The 23859-nt window shown below is 36.9% G+C and overlaps 1 protein-coding gene and 1 pseudogene across 1 annotated transcript in view; one reads left to right on the top strand and one right to left on the bottom strand.

Annotated features, from left to right (window-relative positions):
* The window catches only part of MBTPS2 (membrane bound transcription factor peptidase, site 2), a 42221-nt gene extending 22846 nt beyond the window's left edge, over positions 1 to 19375 (top strand). Inside the window, exons 6-11 of the mRNA XM_033109953.1 lie at positions 1783 to 1901; positions 2827 to 3007; positions 11494 to 11588; positions 11951 to 12146; positions 13761 to 13836; positions 14938 to 19375. Of these exons, the coding sequence (XP_032965844.1) occupies positions 1783 to 1901; positions 2827 to 3007; positions 11494 to 11588; positions 11951 to 12146; positions 13761 to 13836; positions 14938 to 15160 (890 nt within the window). The 3' untranslated portion in view covers positions 15161 to 19375. The remainder of the gene's footprint in view (positions 1 to 1782; positions 1902 to 2826; positions 3008 to 11493; positions 11589 to 11950; positions 12147 to 13760; positions 13837 to 14937) is intronic.
* Positions 4363 to 4865, bottom strand: LOC117024787 (pancreatic progenitor cell differentiation and proliferation factor-like; annotated as a pseudogene).
* Positions 19376 to 23859: the final 4484 nt, after the last annotated feature.

Raw genomic sequence — 23859 nt, 5'->3', positions numbered from 1 at the left:
TTAAAAGCTCTGTGTATAGAACAGAAAAGATTGTTTACCGATATCTCCTAGACTAGACTTGCTCTGGATATTTCTGGAATTTAACTACTTACAACACCTGGGGGAAGGGGTGGCATCTTAACAATGCAAATATAGTACATGGAACGTGTATTATTAGCTAAGTATCTGGCTGCTGTAATAGCTAAAAATAACAGGCTTAAACGCTCATAAAACATTCCAAATTTAAGTAGTTCGGCATTGATATAATTTTGTGATTTGAAGGACTCAGGCCTTTTCTGCCTTGTTAGCTGTATTAGTATTTCCAACATGCTGCTTCTATGTTATAGACTCAGGTTTAGTTCCATCACATACCGTGTTTCCCTGAAAATTAAGACCTAATTGGAAAATAAGCCCTAGCATGATTTTTCAAGGTGACATCCCCTGAACATAAGCCCTAATGCGTCTTTTGGAGCAAAAATTAATGTAAGACCCAGTCTTATTTTTGGGGAAACACAGTAGCTATATGCCAGCCAGCAGGGCAGAGATATCACCATGACTTCCACTCATCCTATTGGCCAAAACAGTCATATGTCCATACTCAGCTCCCTGAGAGTCTGGGACATGTGTTGAGCTTACATTTCAGTCATTATAGAACATTGGTTCTCTATCACTGATGCTATCACCCTCCTGGGAATGTTTGGAATGTGTGGGGTGGGGGGCATTCTTTGGTCGTCTCAGTGACTGAAGAGCACTAAAGGCATTTAGTAGATGGAGCCAGAAATGCTAAGTATCCTGTTACACAAGGGACAGACTTGCACAACCAAGAATGGCACTGCTCAGAGTGCTAGTAGTGCCCCCGCCCTGCCTAGTGAGAAAAATTGTAGTAGAAGAAAGGAAAGATAGGGATGGGGGAGGGGTTACATAGTGTGCTAGTGTATGTTTAACACCTGCCTCTGGAGGCGATGTAGCATTTGCTGGTTTCTGGCTTGTAAATATGTACTCCTACCATGGCCAATTTCAAGGTGCCAACCTGAAGTCCCTGAAGGAGGAATTGGTAAGACTGTGGCAAGCAGTAGGAGTACGCTCCAGCACACCACTGGGTTCATCACCTAACCATCTCTGTATATATGGTAGAGATGGCTATAGTCTGATATGATGTAAGATACATAATCTACTTGGTCCACCAATACTACTCTCCATAATACTTTAATTCTTCAAACAATCTCTTTTTCCAAATACCTTTTAGATTTCCATACCCCAGTTCAGCAAGAATGTTTTTTATTTCATCTTAGCTTTTATTTGACTAGTTCTGAAGTTCCTTTCAAAGATCACAAGTATGTTTATATTAATAATGTATACATTTTCTGAAAAGAGGGTATAGTAAGTAAAATTTCCTATTTGTGTTATATACCAGAGTGCCAAAAAGTATACACATGACTTGTATTCATTTTCTGTTATCGTTATAATTACAATTTTAATACAGCTTTTTCCTTTCTTAAAATGTGTATACTTTTTTGGCACCCTCTATATATCAGAGGTATAGAATATAGATTTTATTCATGTTAAATCATATTAGCATATGGTCTTCCTAATGTATTAACAAGCTTATTTTACATTTTAATATCCGAAATGGAAGAGGCCTCTAACTAAACATCTGTCTGCTGTACTAGTAAGTACGTTTATCTGCCTCACAGCTTCTTCTGGTTACTTTACTGATTTATCAGAATGCCCAGGTGTTATGAAGTCCAAATACCTATATCATTCCTGCCCCTGGTTGAGCTTATTTCTTTTTTCTCTTTTCAGGTATCTGGCATAATTTTGTCCTTGCACTCCTGGGTATTTTAGCTCTTGTTCTCCTCCCTGTAATTCTCTTGCCCTTTTACTACACTGGAGTCGGGGTGCTTATCACTGAAGTTGCTGAGGTAAATAATGGATTACTTGGACATTTTTTCACCAGATTTTGTGATGTTACACTTAACATTTTATGTCAGGAACTTATGTTCAAGTTCTCACATACAGAAAGCTCAGTTTCTCCTGAAGACATTATTGGTGATCCTTTCACATTGAACAAATAGTTCTGTGAACACATTGGCCTTTTACAAATACTGAAAATTGTTTCTGTTCTGAGTTACAAAAATAGTATCAAGATTTTCTACCTGTAGTTTGTTGATTAAATGCATCATTTACCTTTACTGTTTATTTTTATACTCTGCTTTTAAGTCAAATGTCTACTCTTAAGAAGTAAGGAATATGAAACCTAAGCTAGCCAGCCAGAGCATTTGGTGGGAGCTTGTTTTCAACTCTATTTCACTCCCTTTGACAAAAAAGAAATTAAAAAAAACAACTGTGATGGTATCAAGTCTTCTATTCAGACTTAGGGAAGAGGAAAATTACCTTTGTGAACATCTGGCTCAAATAGTCATTGTGCTGACAATATTGTCTGCATATTTGGCACTGTTTCAAACTAAGGACTCATTTTACAACGTTACCCACTGAGGATATATGAAAACGAAGGCATTCTGATGACTATTTTCACACAAAAAATTTAATTAGCAGTTTGTGAAAAACTGTCATTTTAATCTTAACAGTTGGCAAGTGGGTTTTTTGGGTTTTTTTCCCAATTGCAAAAAATTCAAAATCTTGGAGAAGCAGAAAAAGTAACTATAATTTTTTGGTTTTGTTTTGTTAATTTTCTAGGACTATACATCTTGGATTCAAAGCTGGATTATTTTCTGTATTCAAAATATCCTACTTAATCAATTCAGTGTCTTTAACTGTTTTTACTCAGATTAATCATAGCTTGTCTTCTGATTAATTTATCTGATTTGATTCTGCCCTCTTCCCAAGGACTCACCTGCCATTGGACCCAGAGGCCTTTTTGTGGGAGACCTTGTCACCCATCTGCAGGATTGTCCTGTTACTAATGTACAAGATTGGAATGAATGTCTAGATACCATCGCCTATGAACCCCAAATTGGTTACTGCATAAGTGCATCAACTTTACAGCAGTTAAGCTTCCCCGTGAGAGGTGTGTATATTTCCTCAGTATAATATAATGCTTCAAGCAGCAGTACTTGCCATTCACCAATTCTTAAAGTATGTCTATAGATTTATTTGGTTCTAATTTCTTCAAAACAAATCAGCTAAGTAATAATAGGCCCAAACTAGTAAACATTCTTGGTAAGTTGGATACTAATATGTATGTTTCCTCTATTACATATTATTGTTTAACTTCTAATTTCCTAATATCATATTTGATTTTCAGGACTCTAGTATCTAATTCTTTCTGCATTCGAAAAGAAAAAAATTTTGTTATATCAGCACGACCATAACCAATTAACTACATTCCAGTAATTAAATACCCCTGTGCTATATGGATGGTGGCGTGTCCAAAGCTATTTGGGATAGAGTTATTTTATGTGGCAGTCATCCAGAGGAAGTCATCTTTGCTTCTGAAAATACCCTCTGAAGTCAGATCTGTTATTCCGTGTAGCAAGTGGCAGGGTGAAGCACGTTTATTCTCAGAAGCTACCAAATTTATTTTGAGTTCTTTCGGCTCTGAGAAATCAGCCTCCCAGCTCTTTATACAAAATTATGGGGGCATAAATTAGTGAAAGTGTTGGAAAATACAAATTACGCTCACAGACTATATCTTTAAGTCAAGATGTGCTGGATACTTGTCCACATGTACTGGTTAGGAAATATGATTAAGAATCAAGAATAACTTTACTGAAGTACTGTATACAACAATGGCAAAGTAGTAAGAACTGATTTTAAAAACTTTTTTTCAAATGTAATTTTGCATGTGTAACCCATTTTTAAGAACTTTTATTGTAAAAAGTTTTCAGACATACATAAAAGTCAATAGAGTAATATCAATGAAACCTCACGAATCCTTCTCCCAGCTTCAGCAATTATCAACATTTTGCCAATTTTTTTCATCCAATCAGCTCACTTTTAGGGGGAGTACTTTAAAGTACATCCCAGGCATCCTGTCATTTCATCCATAAACTTCAGTCTGTCTTTAATAGATGGTGCCTTTTTAAACATGACCACAGTACTGTTATCACACCTAACAAAATCAATAGTAATTCCTAATATCTATTTGGTTTTCCCCCAACCTTTTTTTTTTTTGCTGGCAGCTTGTTTATTTGGTGCAAGGCACACTGTTATGGGATGTCAGGGAGGCTCACATGTGGCTTGGATAGTAAAGAGTGAAGCTCTCTCAAGTTCCTTTTTTTTTTTTGGTGTTTTGCTGTTTTGATTTAAAAGAACCCAACTTCTTCTACTTGTTGCAGCCTGCCTAGTCTATAGAGTGGGGTGCAGTGGGGTGGGGTGGGGTGGGATGGGAGAGGTGTAGGGAACGGGTGGGCTCAAAAGAACCTAGCACCGCTGGAAGTCTGGTGGTTGATGGGGGCCCGGCTTGGCTTTGCTGGGCTGGCCACCAGGCTGTTTCCTTGTGGCTTCCCCAGCCAGGTCACAGGTGGTCATGCTGCTGAAGGCCTGGGGAGATTGGGAGTGCTCTGGGGATTCCAACACTGTGGCCGTGAAAGGCACATTCCTGAAAAAGATTCCTGAAAAAGAATCTCACCCACCGAGTGACCCGGGTCAGCCCTGGAGAGACTAGGATAGTGGGAGATGGCTTCCCCAGGGCACTCGGCACTTCCACAGGCAGGAGCTGTTACTGGAAGTGGAACCCAGGCAGAGCCAGTAGTCGTCGTGGGTGGCCACGAGCGAGCCGCTGGAGGCCACAGCTGCCATGCTCTTGTTTGTGAGCTGCTGGAAACCTCGGCAGCGACCCCTTCGCAGATGAGCAGGAGTCCCTAACCGTTTTTTTAATGGTTGGTTTGTTTCGGTTGTCTTTTAAGTCGCTTAACTTGTAACAATTCCCCCTGACTTTTTTTTTTAATATCACTTGTTGAAGAACCCGAGTCATTTGTCAGATTTCCCATATCCTGTATTTGTCCGATTACTATATCTTATCCTCATGGTGTCAGTAACATGTTCAGACATCCCCTGTAATTTCCTGTAAATGATAATTAGGTCTAGCAGCTTGATTAGATTCAGGATCTATTTTGGGGGGGAGGAAGGGGGCAAACATACTTCCAGGTAGCACTCAGTACTTCCTATCGCGTCATGTCAGGAGGCACACAGTGGCTTCCTGTCCCTCGTGGTGATGTGAGGATTGTTCAGTGCGCTAACCCGATTCTTTGAGGTTGAAATATTTGTAAATTTTTCTTACTATCAAGAGCCACTTACCATCTAACAAAACTTTTCAGATGACAGAAAGTTGGTATGTAACCCACAATGTGGTGTTCTCTAAGAGAAATAATCCATTATTGCATATTTCTTAGATCCTTTATCATTTTCCTCCAGTTTCTCTAAATTTGGTATCCTCTGTATTGAATTACAAAAGCCAAAATGACACAATAATCAAATAAATAAAGTTCTCTCTAACAGGATGTTTTATATAGGATATCTGCATTTTACATGGTTAAGGTTTTGTCCTTTTCCTGTCAGAATAGAACTGAAAATTTTCCTTAAAATACTTTGAAACTCTTTCCATGTTAACTTTTTTAGTATTTCACTCTTATAGGTCATATGCTATATTTTGGAAGTATTTGTTTAAAAACCTAAAGCAGATATTACTCTTCCACACTAATAATAAATCAATCCCAAAATAATAATTTTTCAATATCTATTTAATCTCCTTAGAAGCAACATGTATTACAATTCATGTTGATATTACATGAGTATATGATAAAACTGTACCTCTATTTAACCATTTTTAAATGAGTACATGTACTTAGTCAGTTTACAGGAATCTTAATGACTGTAAATGTAATTGGAAATATATACTAGATTAATTTTAATGACACACGTGACCACTGGGGCTGTTGACATTTAAGAAAGCTATGGATTAATAGTATTTTACATGTATGTAAGTACCCTTTTTTTCTTCATTATGAATGGAGGGGAAAGATAGAGCTAAATATGGTCATACAAAAGGGCTAATAATCCAAAGGTGATTCGTATTCAATTTAGAGTGGAATTCAGTATACATAATTAAAATTCTAGGAATAACACCACTTCAAAACAATACAGCCACCTAGGAAAGACCTGACTCTGGGAATGCTCATAAGCTATCCCAACCAATCATTTCTGCCTCCTGTTTTATACCTTGACTCCCCCAGGTGTATTATTAAATTTTTGAAGATATTCCCTAATATATTAATTAAGGTATTAACTAAGCAGATTCGATGTTTTCCTTACAGGTAGATTTCTGGCAAATTAGAAAACTGTGGTTAATCTGTCTGAAATGACTATACATTTTATGAAATTGTTGGGACCTGCTTTTTTCTTCTGTTAATCTTTTCCTTTTTGATTTTTAAACATTAACCTGCTAACCTAGGAATATCACCAACAGACCCAAGGCTGGTTTAATTGCACCTCTGCTCTTGGTGCATGGGGCAAACCTAAATAGCTTGTCCCATACATTTCTTGGAGACTGAATGGCCTTTCCACGAAGCCCCCAAAAGGACACTGGTTGAGGGCCTGGAGCCCTTTACACCTAGAATAGATATCTGGTCTCATTCCTGGTCAGAACAAAAAGCAAAAACTTTTCCCCATTCACTTTCAAGCCTCTGCTTTTAGATTGCTGGGTGTCTATATGCCACTTAGTGATTTGAATGGAATCAAAAGTTACAGACAAGAACTAGTCTGACTCTTTGAGGGGGATTATTTTCCTAACAAGTAGCTCGCATCCGCTCTCTTTAGTTTGAGAGGACATTCTTCATTTCATATCATTTCATATATGCATAGAGCAGAATTCCTTTTTTCTTTTCTGAAAGCATTATCTTGAGTAATGAAGGCTGTACTAAGCAAGTCTAGCATTTGAACTACATTTTAAGGAGCATAAGATTGAAGGCAACTGCTCCCAAAATGAAGCTGTGAGCCCAGGCTTAGGCATTCCCCTTTAACAGCCTGTGTTCCTATTACGAGGAGGTGAGGGTATATGCCTGTGACTACATGGCAGCAGGAATATTGTCCTGTCTCACATATCTTTAACGAAAGTGAGAAAAGACCCTTCCCAACCTAGTTTAAGATAATAAAAGGAAAACTACAGGAATCATTTCCACGTATTCTGAGCGCCCAGATTGTTTTTATGCCTAAATTTTTGTAATGTTTGGAAGAAAGGTGTCTGTTTTCCCATTGTAAACATCAAGTTGTAATCCACTGTTTGTTTCTTTGCTATCCTAAATTAAAGAGAAAGAGAGTTTATCATTTTTACTTGTAAACTACTTTTTACTAGGCAATGCCGGTAGAAAGTCTTCTGTGGAACTAAGAATAAATAGGCTTGCTTCCTTGTGTTGGAGCTCTAACTACATTTATATATTAAATAAGCTAGGGTAAGAAAATTGTTCAGTTTGTTTTAGTGATATAGAAAGTAGTAGGGACTATGAACTATAGATTGAAAAAGTCTCTTCTTTCCAGCCTTATTCCAAAATCACCTCTGGTCTAGACCATCCTTTGAAGACTAGACTATTTCTATGACTATCTTAAGTCCCATCTTAGAGTACCTTCAGACTATGCAGGTTCTCCCTGTAGTAGAATCATGGAACTGATCTGGTCTTAAATTTAATTGTCTCCCAGACCAGGGAGATTTAAGGGACAATTTTAATCTTCAGTTTAACTCGAGTTAAATTGAACCCGTGAGTGCCTCTGGGACCTCCCGTTGCAATCTGGAATTCTCCTTTCAAAGTAGAATTGGATCGGCCTCATGCTTGATGGAAGTACACTAATGTGAATATTGTCTATGGTGTCCTCATCTTATAGGCTAAGAATTGAATCACAGAAATTGGTTGAGCAATTTGTTCTTGAATGTGACCCAGTAGAAAAGATTCTAAAATAAAATAGTTTTTAAACCCACAACTTTTAAAAATTGGTAAACAAAAATATCAAGTTTACTTCTCACATGGTAACAAAATATTTAACTTTTTATTGGAAAATTCTGTGTCAGGAGGTACTTAATCTTGTCAGGACAGCCACAGCCGTGGATTTATGTTTTGGTTGAAATAATCATTATTGGAAGAAGCCATTACCCAGAGGTTGAAAATTGGTGGTAGCCGAAAGCCAAATCCAGCCTCAGCAGATGTATTTGGTTTGGCTTGCACCGTATTTTATAACATTTTAATTGGCTGCCAATATTTAAAATTCAAGAGGTTTTACATGAAGGTCCAGATTTCTATTTCTCTTGGAATAAAATGGGCGATGTGTCAAATCTGGGCCCCAAGTTGAGTGGCCTGGCTGCTAACCCCTTAGAACAGGAGCTATATTTTCTAATTAATCACAGTCCCCATCACTTCCTATTTTTTCCACGTGCTGTCCACTTCATTTATTTGGTACTTGTTTGGCCTCTTTAAGCATTTGTGTCATCAGACATGCTGTATCAGCAGTGATAAATTCTTGACTTTCATTCTGTATTATTGTATACAATCCTCTAAAAAAAGTTAGTGATCAAGCATCAGATGTAAATTTGTAAAACTAATTATGAATACAAAGGCAAGTGGTATCATTTAAGTGTTCAGTGTATATTGAGTTGTCCACCTTACGTAAGATACTGAGAAACCTTTCCTTCAAGGAGCTCACAGTCTAGTCATAGAAATAGACTATGCCCATATTATTACAGAACAGGGTTAAATGTAAGTAATCACCAAGAAACATTGGTAGTTGTGGAAGTTGATGGCAGTCAGTCTTGACTGAGAAGATGAGGGCAGGTTTCATAGCAGCAGCCCTTGAGTTGGTCCTCAACAGTGAGTTTAATTTCAAGAGGCCAAGATAGAAAGGAACCTCAGTACCATAGACTAGAAGGTGCTCAAGGAACTGCTAGTCATTTGGCTCAGCAAGAGAATAGTATACGATAGGTGGTAAAAAGTGATAAGTCTTTAAGTTTTAGGCTATAAAATTGAGACTTTATTTGGGAGCAGTGCAGAGTCTTTGGAAATGTTGGATTAGCGGAGTTATATTCTCACAGTTCTACATTGGCAGGTTAATCTGAAGCATTCAGTGTGTAGGACAGGTTTGAGTGTGCCAGCTAGGTGGTGAGCAAACAAACCCGTTAGCATTTGGTTCAGATGGGCCATGTGAGAAGGAGTTAGAGTCTGCACTCAAGTGGGAATGGGTAAGGAGAAGAATTATGAGGAGGTAAATATTGGTGGGACTTAGCAACTGATCAAAGAGAACACGGGGTTTTAGCCTAGATTGATTTTTTTTTTTAATTCTAAACTTTTTACCTTATACTTTATCATTAGGGTTGGCGAGTGATTATAGGCACAGGTTTGTCAGTGCCATTAGATATACAGTTTGCTTTCATATTTTCAATATGACTTGTTACCCAAAATTTAAATACCCATTGTTTTGATAAGAAAACCACCCATATAGCCAGCCAACCAATGCAGAGGAGAAATTGATGAATTGGTTAGTTTGCTTCACCTCTGTTCTTCACTTTGTGTTAGCCAAGGAGAGAGCAGCAGTAGCTAGATAAGATCCCATGTGGTCAAAACAAGATGTCTCCCTCAAATAACCTAGTTTTAAAAAAAAAAAAAACACAAAAAACTTGAAAAACAAATAATACCTATGGCTGAAATACAAGTCCTTATAAAATCACATTGCATATCAACTAACGTTTTCATGCTAGTGCTTCTGAAGACACTCTAGTAATAGAAAAGCTTTTTGTAGTACTGGAAAACATACTCTTTTTTTTGCAGTAGTGTAATAAATTTGCTCTGGAGTTTGTCTTTCTCAGCACATCTGAGTATGGTAGTATGAATAAGATTCTAAATTTAATTGGTCCTTGCCATACATCAATTTATGCTGTACAATTTTGATGTGCTGAATGCAGGAAACCTTTCAAAATAAATGCATGGAAATCACTTTTTGTCCCTCCTGTATCAGTGATTTAGCTTCCTTATTCTGCCCCTGGTATCAGTGAAGCAGTGTTGTGGAAAAACGGCGAGGACCGAGAGACTCAAGCGGCACCCAGAGATCAGGGAGTGTGGGGACAGAGCCCCAAAAAGCAGTTTCCAGGCTCTCGGCCTCACATAGAAAGGTGCTGGCTCAGGTAGTAAGTGGCCATCGACTGTGATCAAATGGCCATCAGCTGTGGCTAGTTGGCCGTCAGCTGTAACCAGTGAGCCATTGGCCACTAATATAACTGCCGTGGCTAGGCTAGCAGAAAAAGCGGGGAGCTAGCAAGAAAATGGTGGCTGAGCCTGCAAGCGGCACAGTGAGGGTTGAGAATTGTGTTGCGCCTGTTTCCTGTTTCTCCAACCCAGCCGCCAGCGAGAGTATAGAGATATGACTCCCCTACTTATGGCTCCGTGGGTGTTCCTTTTTGGCCTAGCGTTTTTGTGTGGGGAGTGGGACCAGAGACCCTACAGGCCGTCCTGCATGACACTTGGCGTAGTCGGCAGGATACCCCGCAGACCCCGCCTGACACCCTGCAGGCCACCCCGCATGATACCCTGCACGACACATGGTGCAGCGAACAGGGTCTCCCGCACGACAGGGAGAACACAGCTTTATTACGCTGGCGGGCTCAGCGGGATTGTTCCCAAAGACTGAGCAATTACCGGGATCGGGCACTTTGTTTTATAGGGTTAGGCCTCCGGGTTTGGGGGATTCGCACCATTGCTATTGTGACGCTAGGGATTGGTTAAATCTGGACTGGGTACTGGGGAGGTCCGTCCCTAACAGCTGTGATCGCTCAACATTGTCTTGATGGGAAGGCCTCTAACTGCTGTTTTTGCAGGAAATTGCTCCGATAAGATTTCGAGGAGGAGGGGGATGAAAGCTCCTAGCGGCGGTGCCCGCAGGAAAAAAACGTCCCAACAGCAGTCTATCGAAGAACTTTAAAAAATACATGAATAGTGGGAATAAACAGTAGTCCTGTTTTTGTTGTCCTCCAAAAATGATAGCTGGATTATTGCTCTGCAGGCAAATGTGTGCACACCTGTGGGGTCAAATTGGGCTGCCCTGGTTGTGTGAGGAAGCCCCAAGGTAAGCCTGGAGGTCAAATAGGTATTTGATATAATAGGGATTTCCTGAGGCATCCTCTGGTCCATTGTTTGCTAACACCACAGCTCAGGAGCTCAATAGTGATACTGGATCAGTGGCATTAGGACAGCTAATAGTGTGGCTCATTAAATATTTGTGCTTGACCAGCTGAAGTTTTTAGAAAATATACTGAAACTCTGGAGCTCCAGCTTTATGAGTGAGTAAGTTTATATGAAGACAGCTAACCTAGGGTAAATGCTGCTTCTTGATTTCAAATTGGACATAATATCTTTATAATGTAAAATCGAATTGCAGTGAGTAGCCATCAAGCTGAACTCTGAATTATACAGTTGTTTCTGAATTCATATGCATTTTACTTACCGTTTTTGTCTTGAAAGCAAAATTCTTATTACAAATGTACTTGTATGTAACAGAGTTTAATGAACTATTTCTCTTTAGCATATAAACGGCTAGATGGTTCGACTGAATGCTGTAACAATCAAAGCCTCACAGATGTGTGTTTTTCCTACAGAAATAATTTTAATAAGCGTTTGGTAAGTTGTCCCTAAAAGCAATCTTGCTTGTCTGACATAATCATTATAAAATAAGCAGTAGAACTAAAATGGAATCTATGAAAACTTCCCATTTGCTTTGTATCAGTTTATTAAAATTGCTACATTTCACATATCACATTTCATCTAAGAATCTTTAAAAATTTATAGTGATAATATCTTATTTGACCAAAGTGGAATGAATACTTGAATCTAATTTATAGTAGGTGCACATAAATGGTATTTATTTTTTGTGAACTTTCCTAATATGCGAGGTGACATGAAAGATAGTGAAGGACTGTAACTTGGTATTTTCTTGTTAAAAAGTCATTTTTAGTATTGACTAATTAATATTTTGTTCACAGCATACATGTCTACCTGCCCGGAAAGCGATTGAAGCCACCCAGGTTTGTAGAACCAATAAAGATTGTAAAAAGAGCTCAAGTTCAAGTTTCTGCATAATACCTTCTTTGGAAACTCATACTCGCTTAATAAAAGTGAAACACCCACCTCAAATTGATATGTTATACGTAGGACATCCACTGCACCTTCACTATACAGGTGGGTATTATTGTGGTAGACCCTCAGAAAATCAGGAGGATGGCATATATTCTCAGTGGTAGGAACTTGGTACAAATCCTTGCATTAATTTTATTTATTATAAATTTGATCACTTTTGAGTCCTCTTGACTTGTTCTTAAGCATTAAGTAAAATTTAGGCAGCAGGAAAATAATCTGAGTTTATAAAGCAAGATCTGAATCCCATGTCTGCCTTTGGAGAGTAATATAGTTTTCCCTTTTTTATTCCCTAGTCACAGAGATGATCTCTCAGATATTCTATCAGAGTTTATTAAATTTATCCAAGCTCCCAAAAGAGTGGCAAGAGCAGCATGCCTTAGAGAATGCCAGAAATCATAGGGATATAACTATGAAGTAATTCGTGCATGACACATGAATTTTATATGAATATAATTTCAAAACAGAGCCAGCATAATTGTTATAGCAGCAACATGATTGGGCTAAATATATAGCTTCTCCATATGGCTGAAGATCATATCATCTAACTTATTTTGTTGTATAAGATTCTTTTATGTTCTTTTTTTAATAACTTATTGAAATGTAATTCATATACTGTACAATTTACCCCTTAAACTGTAAAATTCTGTGCTTACTTCGGCAGCACATATACTAAAATTGTACAATTCAATAGTTTTTAATATATTCAGAGTTGTGCAACCATCACCACAGTCTAGTTCCAGAATGTTTTCACCCCAAAAAGAAACCCCATACCCATTAAGCAGTTACTCCTCATTTCTCCACAACACTCCCCAGCATTTGGCAACCACTAAACTACTTCGTTTCTATAAATTTGCCTGTTCTTCACATTTCATATAAATGGAATATTTTTGTGGCTGACTTCTTTCACTTAACATGTTTTCAAGGTTCATCCATGTTGTACCATGTTCCAGTACATCATTTTTATGGCTGAATATTCCATTGTATGGGCGTAGCACATTTTCTTTATTCATTCATCAGTCGTTGGACATGTGGGTTTTATGTCACTCTTAGAAAGGCTCTCATTGCTTCATAGTCATATCCTGAGATACAATCTGGATCATTCTTATTTTTGAGTTTGACAAACTAAGTGACTCTAGAGTGCAGATATTAAATACACCAACAAATGAAGAAATGTTCCCTTTTAGGATAATTCAGGAAATGAGTACTGAGGGTTCTACCTAAATACAGGAAAGTTTTTAAATGTTTTGAACAAAAATAGGGTTATGGAATCCACAGACAGAGGTTAAGTGGCATAATAATTGGAATGAATGTGATTTTAAGGTTATACCTCGAAAGGGTAAGGGCTCTTTTGATGTAAATTCTTTATTTTTAAGTCAGTCTTTGTATTTAGTATTCATACTTGGTATATAGTTCGTTGTATCTTATTCTCACCTCAAAACATAACTACACTGGAACATGAATTTCTGTATTCCACTGTTATAGATATAATAATAATCAATTGTTTTTATATGTGGGGCATATCCTGCCCACATATGTTTGGAAAAGGCTTTCTTAACCAATTTAACAGGCTAGCCCAATTTTTGACCATATGATAAAATTCATAATGCTGTTGTTTATCTGTATGAATAATCATTATTCCTTATTTTTCTTTTTTAGTGAGCATCACCAGTTTTATCCCACGTTTTAACTTTCTAAGCATAGATCTGCCTGTGGTTGTGGAAACATTTGTCAAGTATCCTTTCTGGTGTGAAAAATGTTTTAAACGTGTGTTATTTGGAACTTGATCAATCTTACCTTGAATAGAGCATGCGTAGACCTTACAACTATCAATTAATTGCTAACAACTGAAAAAAAGAGACTTTAAAATTGAAAAATCAGATTGTACCTAGGAGGGAAGAAATCAAAGGAGAGAAATTGATCAGGGAGGGAGAAAGGTTAAGATACAGAAGGGAAGGAACCCAGAATACAAATTGAGAGTTGAATTTACAGGCCTAAAACCTTTTAATACGTTTATAAAGGATGAAAACTTCAGTTACTAGTGAGGTGCTGAATTCTACCACTTCTGATCCTGTTAGCTCTGAGCAAATGAAGGAATGCATAAGGGGGATCAAACAGGTTTCCACTACTAAAATAGCAATTCAGAGGACAAAATATCTTGTGTTCTTTAACACATTAAATTTGCATATACAAGATGAAATTTTTAAAAATTGGTTATTATGTAGAATTTGAATAAACTGAACAGTTTGGATGGGCTCTTTATTTTTGTCACTTTTAAATCTTTAATTTCTTTCCTCAATGATTTGCAAAAAAAATGAAATGGAAAACAAACAAGCAGTTACTAAAAACAGATACAATCAGGATTGTATCTTGTAGATTGCAGCTTTGTCTCAGAGATTTACACTATAATCTTATAGATGATGGTAAAATAGAGTTTAAGGGGCCAAAATCTTTGTTTCCTAATATAAGGTAACATTTTGCAAGGATCAAAAAATAATTTTCTCTTATTTTTTATTCCTTCCACATTCCTTGTTGCATCATTAAAGAATTAGAAAGACTTATTATTCCTAGGAGACCATTATAGATTGCCTTACTTTACAAATGGTTGGCCTTTATTTTTCTAGCCAAGATTTTTGAACTTTGAAATAATGTAAATAATTTGTTTTGAATATTAGAGATCTAAGAAGGAATGGCCTATACTGGTGGGCAGAGATGCAAAGAAAGAAGGGAAGTCAACTGTAATCTCAAATCCAGCCCTAGTAAAATATCTTCTAACTCCCAGAAATGTGGTTTGCACTCAGACCTCACAGTCGGTTCCTTAACTGATTTTAACCAGGTACCTGATTTCCCTCTCAGGAGCTCTGGCCATTGTTAATGCAGTACCCTGCTTTGCTTTGGATGGACAGTGGATTTTAAACTCTTTCCTGGATGCTACCCTTACCTCGGTGATTGGAGACAATGATGTCAAAGATCTGATAGGATTTTTCATCTTGCTTGGTGGCAGTGTACTTTTGGCTGCCAACGTGACCCTGGGACTCTGGATGGTTACAGCACGGTAATATTTGCACTCATCCGACAGAATCTCTGAATTACAGTATACAATACTGAAAACCATTACTTTGTATGAAATATAAAGTGTTTCCTTAAAATTACATTTTAGCCAACAATTTTAAGCTCCTCCTATATCCCGAGTATCCAAACTCTGGGATGGGGGCCAAACGGAAGAAATGCAAGGTATAGTCCCTGACTACATTCTAGTTTTAAAGACTGAACTTAAAATTCAGATGCTTGTGGAACAATTTCTAAACAAGTGCAGATTCATGTTAAACCATTTTGTGTGACTACATATTATGTTGCAGTAATTTAAAGGAGAACGGAATTGGGTGGAATTACTTGGGGAAAACTTCTTGAAATGAAAAAGCATCATTAATCCAGATTTGAAGGAGACCAGACTTTGGCCAAGTGGAGGGGTGAGCATTTTCTTGGCCTCTATCTCTTCCCCTTTGTCTTGTTTGGAAAGGATTTTAAAATTTAATGGTGTGTTATTTTGTACTCTGACAACTAAGGTCTGATTATAATTAATAAAATTCTATAAAAGAATCTGCTGACACGAAAGGGAAAGTCTTTGTCAAATGATGCCAAATAAGTGAATAAAGTAGGAAGCAAGGCCTACAATATCTTGAGACATGTTTTGCCTCACAAGAGTTACCTCTTTGCTAATGTGTCCCCATACCCTCATAAAGTAGCACCTCGCCCTGACTTTAGAGTGAGCTGCAGGAAGTGTCTCCCACTTGCAGCATGTGAGCTCAGACAGTTAGGAATGAACCTCAGAACTGAGCTGGGTCTTCCAAGATCACAAGACACATCCCAGGACCTCTGTAGTACTCGTGACCAATCTCTGTAGAGCTTTGAAACTTGGAACCCTTCCAGGGTAGACATTGTCTCCTGTGCTGCTGGGGCGATCTGGGGCATAGCTCCTGGGTTCCTGACTTCAAGAGGCAACTACTTTAAGCCCTGAACCATATTCTGTCCTCAGCAGTGGCTCCCATGTTTCTCTGTTGAGTAATAAAACATCAAGTCCTTGCTTTCCATCTTTCCCCTAAGCTACCTCGGTGGGTCCCCAGAAAACTTGGTAGTACAGTGAGAATGGCTGGCTACATGTGAGTACAAACATGGATTTGCCAGAGCCTGGGAACTAACTCCTGTGCGCGAAAAGGCTCTGCCTAGTTTGAGGTCTTTCAGACAGGAGATGCAGCCCTGGGAGATCTGTTAAGTCAGCGGGCCGGTGTGAAGCTATTGGTCTTAGCAGCGTCTGAGCGTGCTTTTCTCTGATGACAAATACATGCTTCTCTCATACAGTCAAGAACACTAACAGTCATGTATCCACCTTCACTAAACGAGGTATTCCATGGGGTTCACCTTTTTCAGATCATTGAGTTGCTGTTCAGGCACTAAAACTTTTTAATCATTTTTAACAAACTCTGTAGATTGTATTACAGATTTGCCTTCCTTCTTAAACAGAAATTGAATATAATTTTAGCATTTCATTAATGACTCGAGGTTATCAGTTATTACCACCACTAAAGCCGTACAAATTATTGGTTTATCCCAGGAAAAAGGCATTTGTTCTATTTGTAGTCAGTCATTCAGGATCAAAGTGTATTAGCAGAGTGAAGTTCAGATCTGTTCAGGTAGAACTTGGGGAATGTCATGAAATACATGATTAATTCGATTGCACGACTAGTTTACATAAGCAGTTTACTGATGAAAATGTGTATGTGCAGGTCAGTTTTTTTTTAAAACTGAGGGAGAAATTAATAGAGGAAATCCTACCCATTAACTTCTTTTTCTGGGTGAAAAAAAAGAACCCAAACATATAATTTTCTTGTAGTTTTTAAACACCTTGGTCTGTTGCTCCATAGGGTCAGGATATGGGGACCACTCTATTAGATTATTGAGCAGATCACGTGCCATCTATATAGAAATGGTCTTGTCGTGTAAGAAGGGAAAGAAATGTCACATGTGGTCTCTTCAGCGTGATTGTGGGCACTTCTAGAGTGAGGACCATGTCATACTCATCTTTGCATCCCTGACACAGTGCATGAGACATCATAAATACTTAATAAATGTGGTTGAATGGATTAGTGTTATTTATGGATTAGAAAAGCATGTTTCTATTTAAGTAAGCTATTAAAAAGTATTGAATATTTACTGTAAATACATGTTAACCAAAAGTAGCTTGGAAGGTCTGTAGGTCCCTGGTATATTATCATCTTTATTAAAATAATCCATTTTTGGTTTCTGTAGAGCCATTAGAAAAATGAATTATTTTGAAGAAAGTGTTCATTCTGTGTTGTTACTTTGTTCAACAGTAAAACTTTATTTTCATTGTTCCTACTCTGCATTGTTTACATTTTTGAGGATTTTTTTTTACATCACCTACAATCTGTAAAGAACATGTATATTCTTTTCAGCATCTCAGTTTGAAAAGATATGCAGTTAAACTTGACCCTTTGATAATCACTCTTATAGGTCATTGTTCTAATCGTAAATTGTAATTGTGCTTCATAGATATGTGGCTCACAGTCATCAGTTTGTCCTATGGTATTTATTGAATGTCCATATACTAATGGTGCACAGATATTTTTTTCTATAAATCTTTCGCCTGTGCTGTACTTCATTCTTAGGATTTAACTTCAAGACACCATAGTTGCTGGCATTTGATGTTTAGCAATAAAAGAATAAACGTGTACCAGCATTCTATGTTGTATCATCATCTTATGTGTTGTCTTTTTTAAAATATTTGTTCCCTTTACATACAGTACGATCTCAGCTGTTTTTAAATTTTTTATTCTAAAAGCAGCCTTCAGTTTTCACTCAAGCAATCTCTATGTGAAAGTTGTTGCAGGCTACAGAAAGAAATCTTTTTTAAATGAGATCCCTGTGCTCACTACTGTTTTGGAAATGGCCTGTTTATGGATGAAGAAAGAGGAGTATCATGTTTCCTTTCCTTAGTGTCTGACAGAAGTCTTCTTTAAGTTACTCTACGTTTTTAGGAATTTGTGAAAGAAAAGTGTCAACTATGACATTTGGTTCTTCTTGACCTTTTGTTTTAGTGCTTCCTCCCTTGTCCACAGAGCCCCCTCCACCACCCCCCACCCCTCCACCCCCACCCCCCACACACACACTTTCTAGGTTAACTAAGGACCAGATAAAATAGGCTGGAAATTTAGCCCAACTCCTGACTGGCTACCTTCATTCCACTCCTTCTTGCCACCGGTCCAGTTGTACTAGAGTTAAGAGCCACAAGATTAGATGACCGATTATCTAAACTACCTTTTTTTTTTTTTAGCAACTTCATTGAGATATAATTAAATATTATAAAGTTCACCTGTTTAAAAGGTGCAATTCATTGTCAACTATTTTTCTTTTAATGACTAATCGAACAATTGTATACATATGCTTTAGTATAATCTAACCTCTTAAGTAAATGAACATACGATAAAAGACGGGGAGAAAAATGTTTCAGTTATTTTACAGCTATTTTAACTCTCAAGTGGTTTTAAGCACTGGAATAGAGCTGGATAACAAATTTATTTTTAAGGTATATCATGTGATATACTTTCTTTGAGACAAGCCTTTTTAATCAGTGCATTTGCAAACTACTCTTAACTGTTTAGGCCATACTAATGTCAATAATCCATTGTATATTTTATCATATCTTGGCAAATGAATTTAATGAAAGGAAAGCTTCTTTCAGAACCTAATGATACAATAGATTATACTCAGGGTGGAGGTAGAGAAAAATTGGCTAAAGAAGGAAGTTGCAATTCTTAATTGCCAACCAGGTATATTGTGTAGGGTGGAGGTATATTGTGTAATATAATTTGTTACTAAAGAGAGAGAAAAACACCCCTATATCTTAGTTTTAGTTAGCTTAAGATCGATGGATATTCAATAATTGTCCCTTCTTATTAACTATTGCTCAACTTTTCTTACTGAAGTGCTCCTGACATAGAGTTTTTTATTCTGCCAATTGCTTATTGATATCCTTTGTCGGCTTTTCCATTGAGTGTCCTACATTTTTCTTATTGATGCATAGGGATTTCTTGTTTATTCTAGATGAGAGGTTGACAAACAACAGCTTGCAAGCCAAGTCCTGCTCACCACCTATTTTTGTAAATAAATTTTTAGGGGCCGGCCCGGTGGCTCAGGCGGTTAGAGCTCCATGCTCCTAACTCCAAAGGCTGCCGGTTCGATTCCCACATGGGCCAGTGGGCTCTCAACCACAAGGTTGCCAGTTCCATTCCTCGACTCCCGCAAGGGATGGTGGGCTCCGCCCCCTGCAACTAAGATTGAACACGGCACCTTGAGGTGAGCTGCCTCCGGAATGGCTCAGTTGGTTGGAGCGCATCCTCTCAACCACAAGGTTGCCGGTTCAACTCCCGCAATGGATGGTGGGCTGCGCCCCCTGCAACTAGAAAACGGCAACTGGATTTGGAGCTGAGCTGCGCCCTCCACAACTAAGACTGAAAGGACAACAACTTGACTTGGAAAAAAGGCCTGGAAGTACACACTGTTCCCCAATAAAGTCCTGTCCCCCTTCCCCAATAAAATCTTTAAAAAAAAAAAATAAGTTTTTATTGAAACACAGTCACATTCACTTGTCTATGCATTGTCTATGGCTGCTTTCATGCTACAATAGCAGAGTGGAGCAGCGGCAACATCGGGCCCACAAAACCTAAAATATTGACTTATTAATTGTTTATGGAACAACCCATGTTCTAGATATCTATCTCTTGTCTATTTTAGATGCTCAAATAATTTTTCCCAGCCCACCACCCATCTATACATTTTATTCATGAGGTCCTTTGTTGAACAAGGACCTCTAGTGTGATGCTGTCAAGTCCTTTAATTTCTTGATTCATTGTTTGTGTTTTGTGGATCTTAACTGGAAAAGTCCTGTCCTGCCCCAAAATCACAATAATAGTCTGCACTTTCTATTTTCTTTAAAGTTGTACTTTCACAATGAGATCTTTAGTTTCTAGAATTTATGGTGTGAGGTAGGGAATCCAGGTTTATTTTTCTGTATAGAGTGAACTATATTTAAAATAGACCTAACAGTATTTTCTTTTATAAAACTGTTAAATAAAAGTTTATATAAAGTTCTTAATATGGTGCCTGGCATGCTCCAGTTATTATGTACGTCAATTACTTATTTTCAGAATGCAGGATTATGACATGTATTTGCCCTGATAGCTCAGTTTACACTGGCGTTAGATCTTGCCTCGTTTTGGTATGCCTTCTTGACTTCCAGTGCCATCAGGCTAGCTCTGGTTGTCCAGTGTATCTCCAAGGCCTTGATCCTTGGAAATATTTCTTCCTCCGATCAGACTGGACCTAAAATTGTAATATTAAAGATGTTGGCTAAGGATTTTGCTCAAAAGAACCTGTGATCATTGATAGTAACATAGGCATTTGAATGTGATCTTACCCAAACAGAAGGAGGCACTAGGAGAGAATTTAGGGTAGGATGGACTTTTTTTTTCTGTTTTTTTTTTTTTTTAAGGAGGGCACAGCTCATAGTGGCCTATGCAGGGATCGAACCAGCAACCTTGGTGTTAATTAACACCACGCTTTATAACCAACTGAGCTAACCGGCCATTCTAGGGTAGGATGGACTTTGAGGAATAAATCAAACAATAGAAAGCTATCTACTCTGTGGACAGTCTGTGATATTAATATTTCAAAATAAGCTCTTTTTAACATGTTTATTTTAACTTGCTTTTTTTTTATTAGAAAAGAAGCTAAACTCTTTTTTTTTTAAGAGTTTTATGTGTGTTCTTTTGTAGATTTTTTTTATAAATCCGCATCCTTTGCCCATACCTCCCTTCAGTGATAATCACCTTCTTACTACTTTTTATCATTCAGGACTCACATTTTTACAAAGGGTTCACAAATATATTTGACCATACCTTAGCTTCTTGTACAGGTCCCTGACTTTTCATACTTTATTCCTAGCATTCTTTTCTTCCCTTTCAACTATTTTGTTTCCATCTTTTAATGTCTTCTAAATTTGTTTCTAGGCTTTATGTATCACCAGAAATCTACAATGGGAGTTTGCACTTTGCAATTTATAGCATGTTAACTTTTCCAGTTTAGGGCACTCCTTTTCTGTTATGGAAATATCTAGGAAAAAGAGGTTCATAATGAGGAGTTTGACTGGGGAGTATAGAATTGGAAAAAAGGGAGATAGGTAATGTAATTTTTTGGCCTTTATAGAAAAACAGTTTATTTCTCACTAGAAAAGAAAAATACTTTCATTATAGAAAACATGTTAAATGAAAGTGAATTGCAATTTATTGAAAAAAATGAAAGTATAGATAAACTGGTAAGCTGCTTTTTAAATTCAACAATGTATTACAAGCATTTTTCAATGTTATTAATTTTCTAGTTTTATTTTAATGGATATATAATGTTGCAGTATTAAATCTGCCATAATTTAATCAACCCCTATTATTTCCAATTTTTCAATATTATAAACAAAGCCGTAAGGAATATCCTTATAACTAAGTCTTTGCATATCTGATTTTTTTTTTTTTTGATAATTCTAGAAACTCGAGATAATCCTAAAGGAAATATTGCTGGCTTGAAATGTGAACAAAGTTTTATATATATATTGCCCTGTTGCGTCTCTTTTTTTTCTGGTAATTGGGTATGCAAAAATGGCCTCGTTTTAATTTGCATTCTTTTGATTAGGAAAAAGGTTGAACATTTTTAAATGTATTTATTAGCCCTGTGTTGTTTTTATCCCCATTTTTTGTCCATTTTTCATGGGGGTGATTATTGTCTTCTAACTGCTTTTCCTCCTCAGCTCAGCTCTACCATTTGATTTGTTACATGTGAATATATTAAAATTAAATATAATGCTTATTTTATGTTTTTATATGTCATGGTCTGTCACTCTTTGCCTTTTGTTGTTCACCTTTGGTTTTGAAAGTCTTCTCAAGATTTTATAAATATTCATAAACGTCTTCTTAGGATAATTTTATGATTTCATTTTTTTCAAACATTCAAATCTTTAATCTACATGCAATGTATTTTAATGTTGGTGCACAGTAGGGATATAACCTTGTGTTTTGTTATCCCCAAATGATTAACCAGTCATGTCAAAGGAGATAGTCTTAAGAGATATTTCATACCAGCCAGGAAGAGGTATAAATTTACATCCTTTGGAGAGAGTAGATATAATAAGTGAAATTAACTCTCATTTGATGAGTCATCCTTATTTATATAGGAGGCAACTATTATTTTACTTTTTCAATTCAGTAATACAGTGAATTGAGACTATCTCACGTGCTATAATTGAATAGAGAGCTTAAACACTTCCTTAAAGTGTTTTTATTTTTATTGAAATAGCATTTCTCATTCCTAAATAATATTTATTTGCAACCTGGAGATTATCCTTAATATATATCATTATCTAAAGGTACTGTTTTCAGCAACATGTTAATTAAAATATGTTTTTGCCTCTTAGATTTTCAAGCTTTAATTCTTCTCTTTGTGGATTGTTTAATATTAGTCTTTAAAGGTTAAAAAAAGTGTCTTTGGAATAGATGTCCTGATTTTTAAAGTAAGTATCTTATCTTCATCTGTTTTAGTTATATAATGATTAAATATGGAACACTGCATTCTTTGATTACTTGTTCAAATATATGCATTAATTTTTAGTCATAATTTAAAAGCTTGAAAATAAGAGGTAATGAGGATATTATGAATTTGTATTTTATGTCTTTTAAGATTTTAACAAGTTTTTCTATTCATAATAAATGACCAGTTTCAAAGAAGTTCGTTAAGCGTGCTTTTTTCCCCCATTTAAAATGCTTTTCTTTTGAGATTATTGTAGTTGGTTTTTAAACTTGCCAAATTTTAGAGTATGACTCTTGTAAATATGCTACTCTAAGAGATGCTTATTGGTTTAAAAAGTTTCCATTTTTCTTACTTATCCCCATTCTACAGTCACTAGAAATGATTGTATATATTCTTTCATTTCATTCACTAAATAAGAAATATTTATTGCACACCTACTGTATTCTGGGCATTGTTTTGGACTCTGATGATAAGCAGTAAGACAATTTTTCTCTTTTGTATTTTGTAAGGAAAAAATACCATTTATTTTTAAAACAATAAATATATGCTGAGCACAACTAAGTGTTGCACGCATGGAGTGGCAAGAGATGAAACTAAGAAGGTTCGCAGAGGCCAAGTCTTAGAAATATGTTAAAGAGAGTGTAGACTTCAGCCTAATCACAAAAAGGAAGTCATTGAAAGTTTCAGGCAAGAGAGGGCCATAATCAGATTTGCATTTTGGATGGATCACTTTGGTTGAAGGTAAAGCATGGATTAGAGGGAAGCAAGTCTAAAGGCAATGAAATTGGTCAGACTGTTTCAGTCATCTCAGCAAGAGATGATGGTCATATAGAATAGGATGCTGGCAATAGAAATCGAAAGAGCAAAGGACAAACTAAAAAGTAGAATCCACTGTACTTGATGGTTACATGTAGTTTAGGTTCAGGAAGGAGTCAAGAAGACTTGGACAGTTAAATGATGGCAGGGCCATTAACAGAGCTAGGGGGCAACACAAAAGCAACAGTACAATTTGGAACTCTTGAGTTTGAATGCCTGGGCGGACTTCAAGTGGGCCATTGGATGTACAGGTCTGGAACTCAGGAGAAATTAGTTGGCAATACCATGTATG

Source organism: Rhinolophus ferrumequinum, chromosome X (assembly GCF_004115265.2).
Source record: "Rhinolophus ferrumequinum isolate MPI-CBG mRhiFer1 chromosome X, mRhiFer1_v1.p, whole genome shotgun sequence".
Lineage (NCBI taxonomy): Eukaryota > Metazoa > Chordata > Mammalia > Chiroptera > Rhinolophidae > Rhinolophus > Rhinolophus ferrumequinum.
The sequence above is the reverse complement of the archived record's forward strand: the minus strand, read 5'-3'. Positions and strand labels throughout refer to the sequence as shown.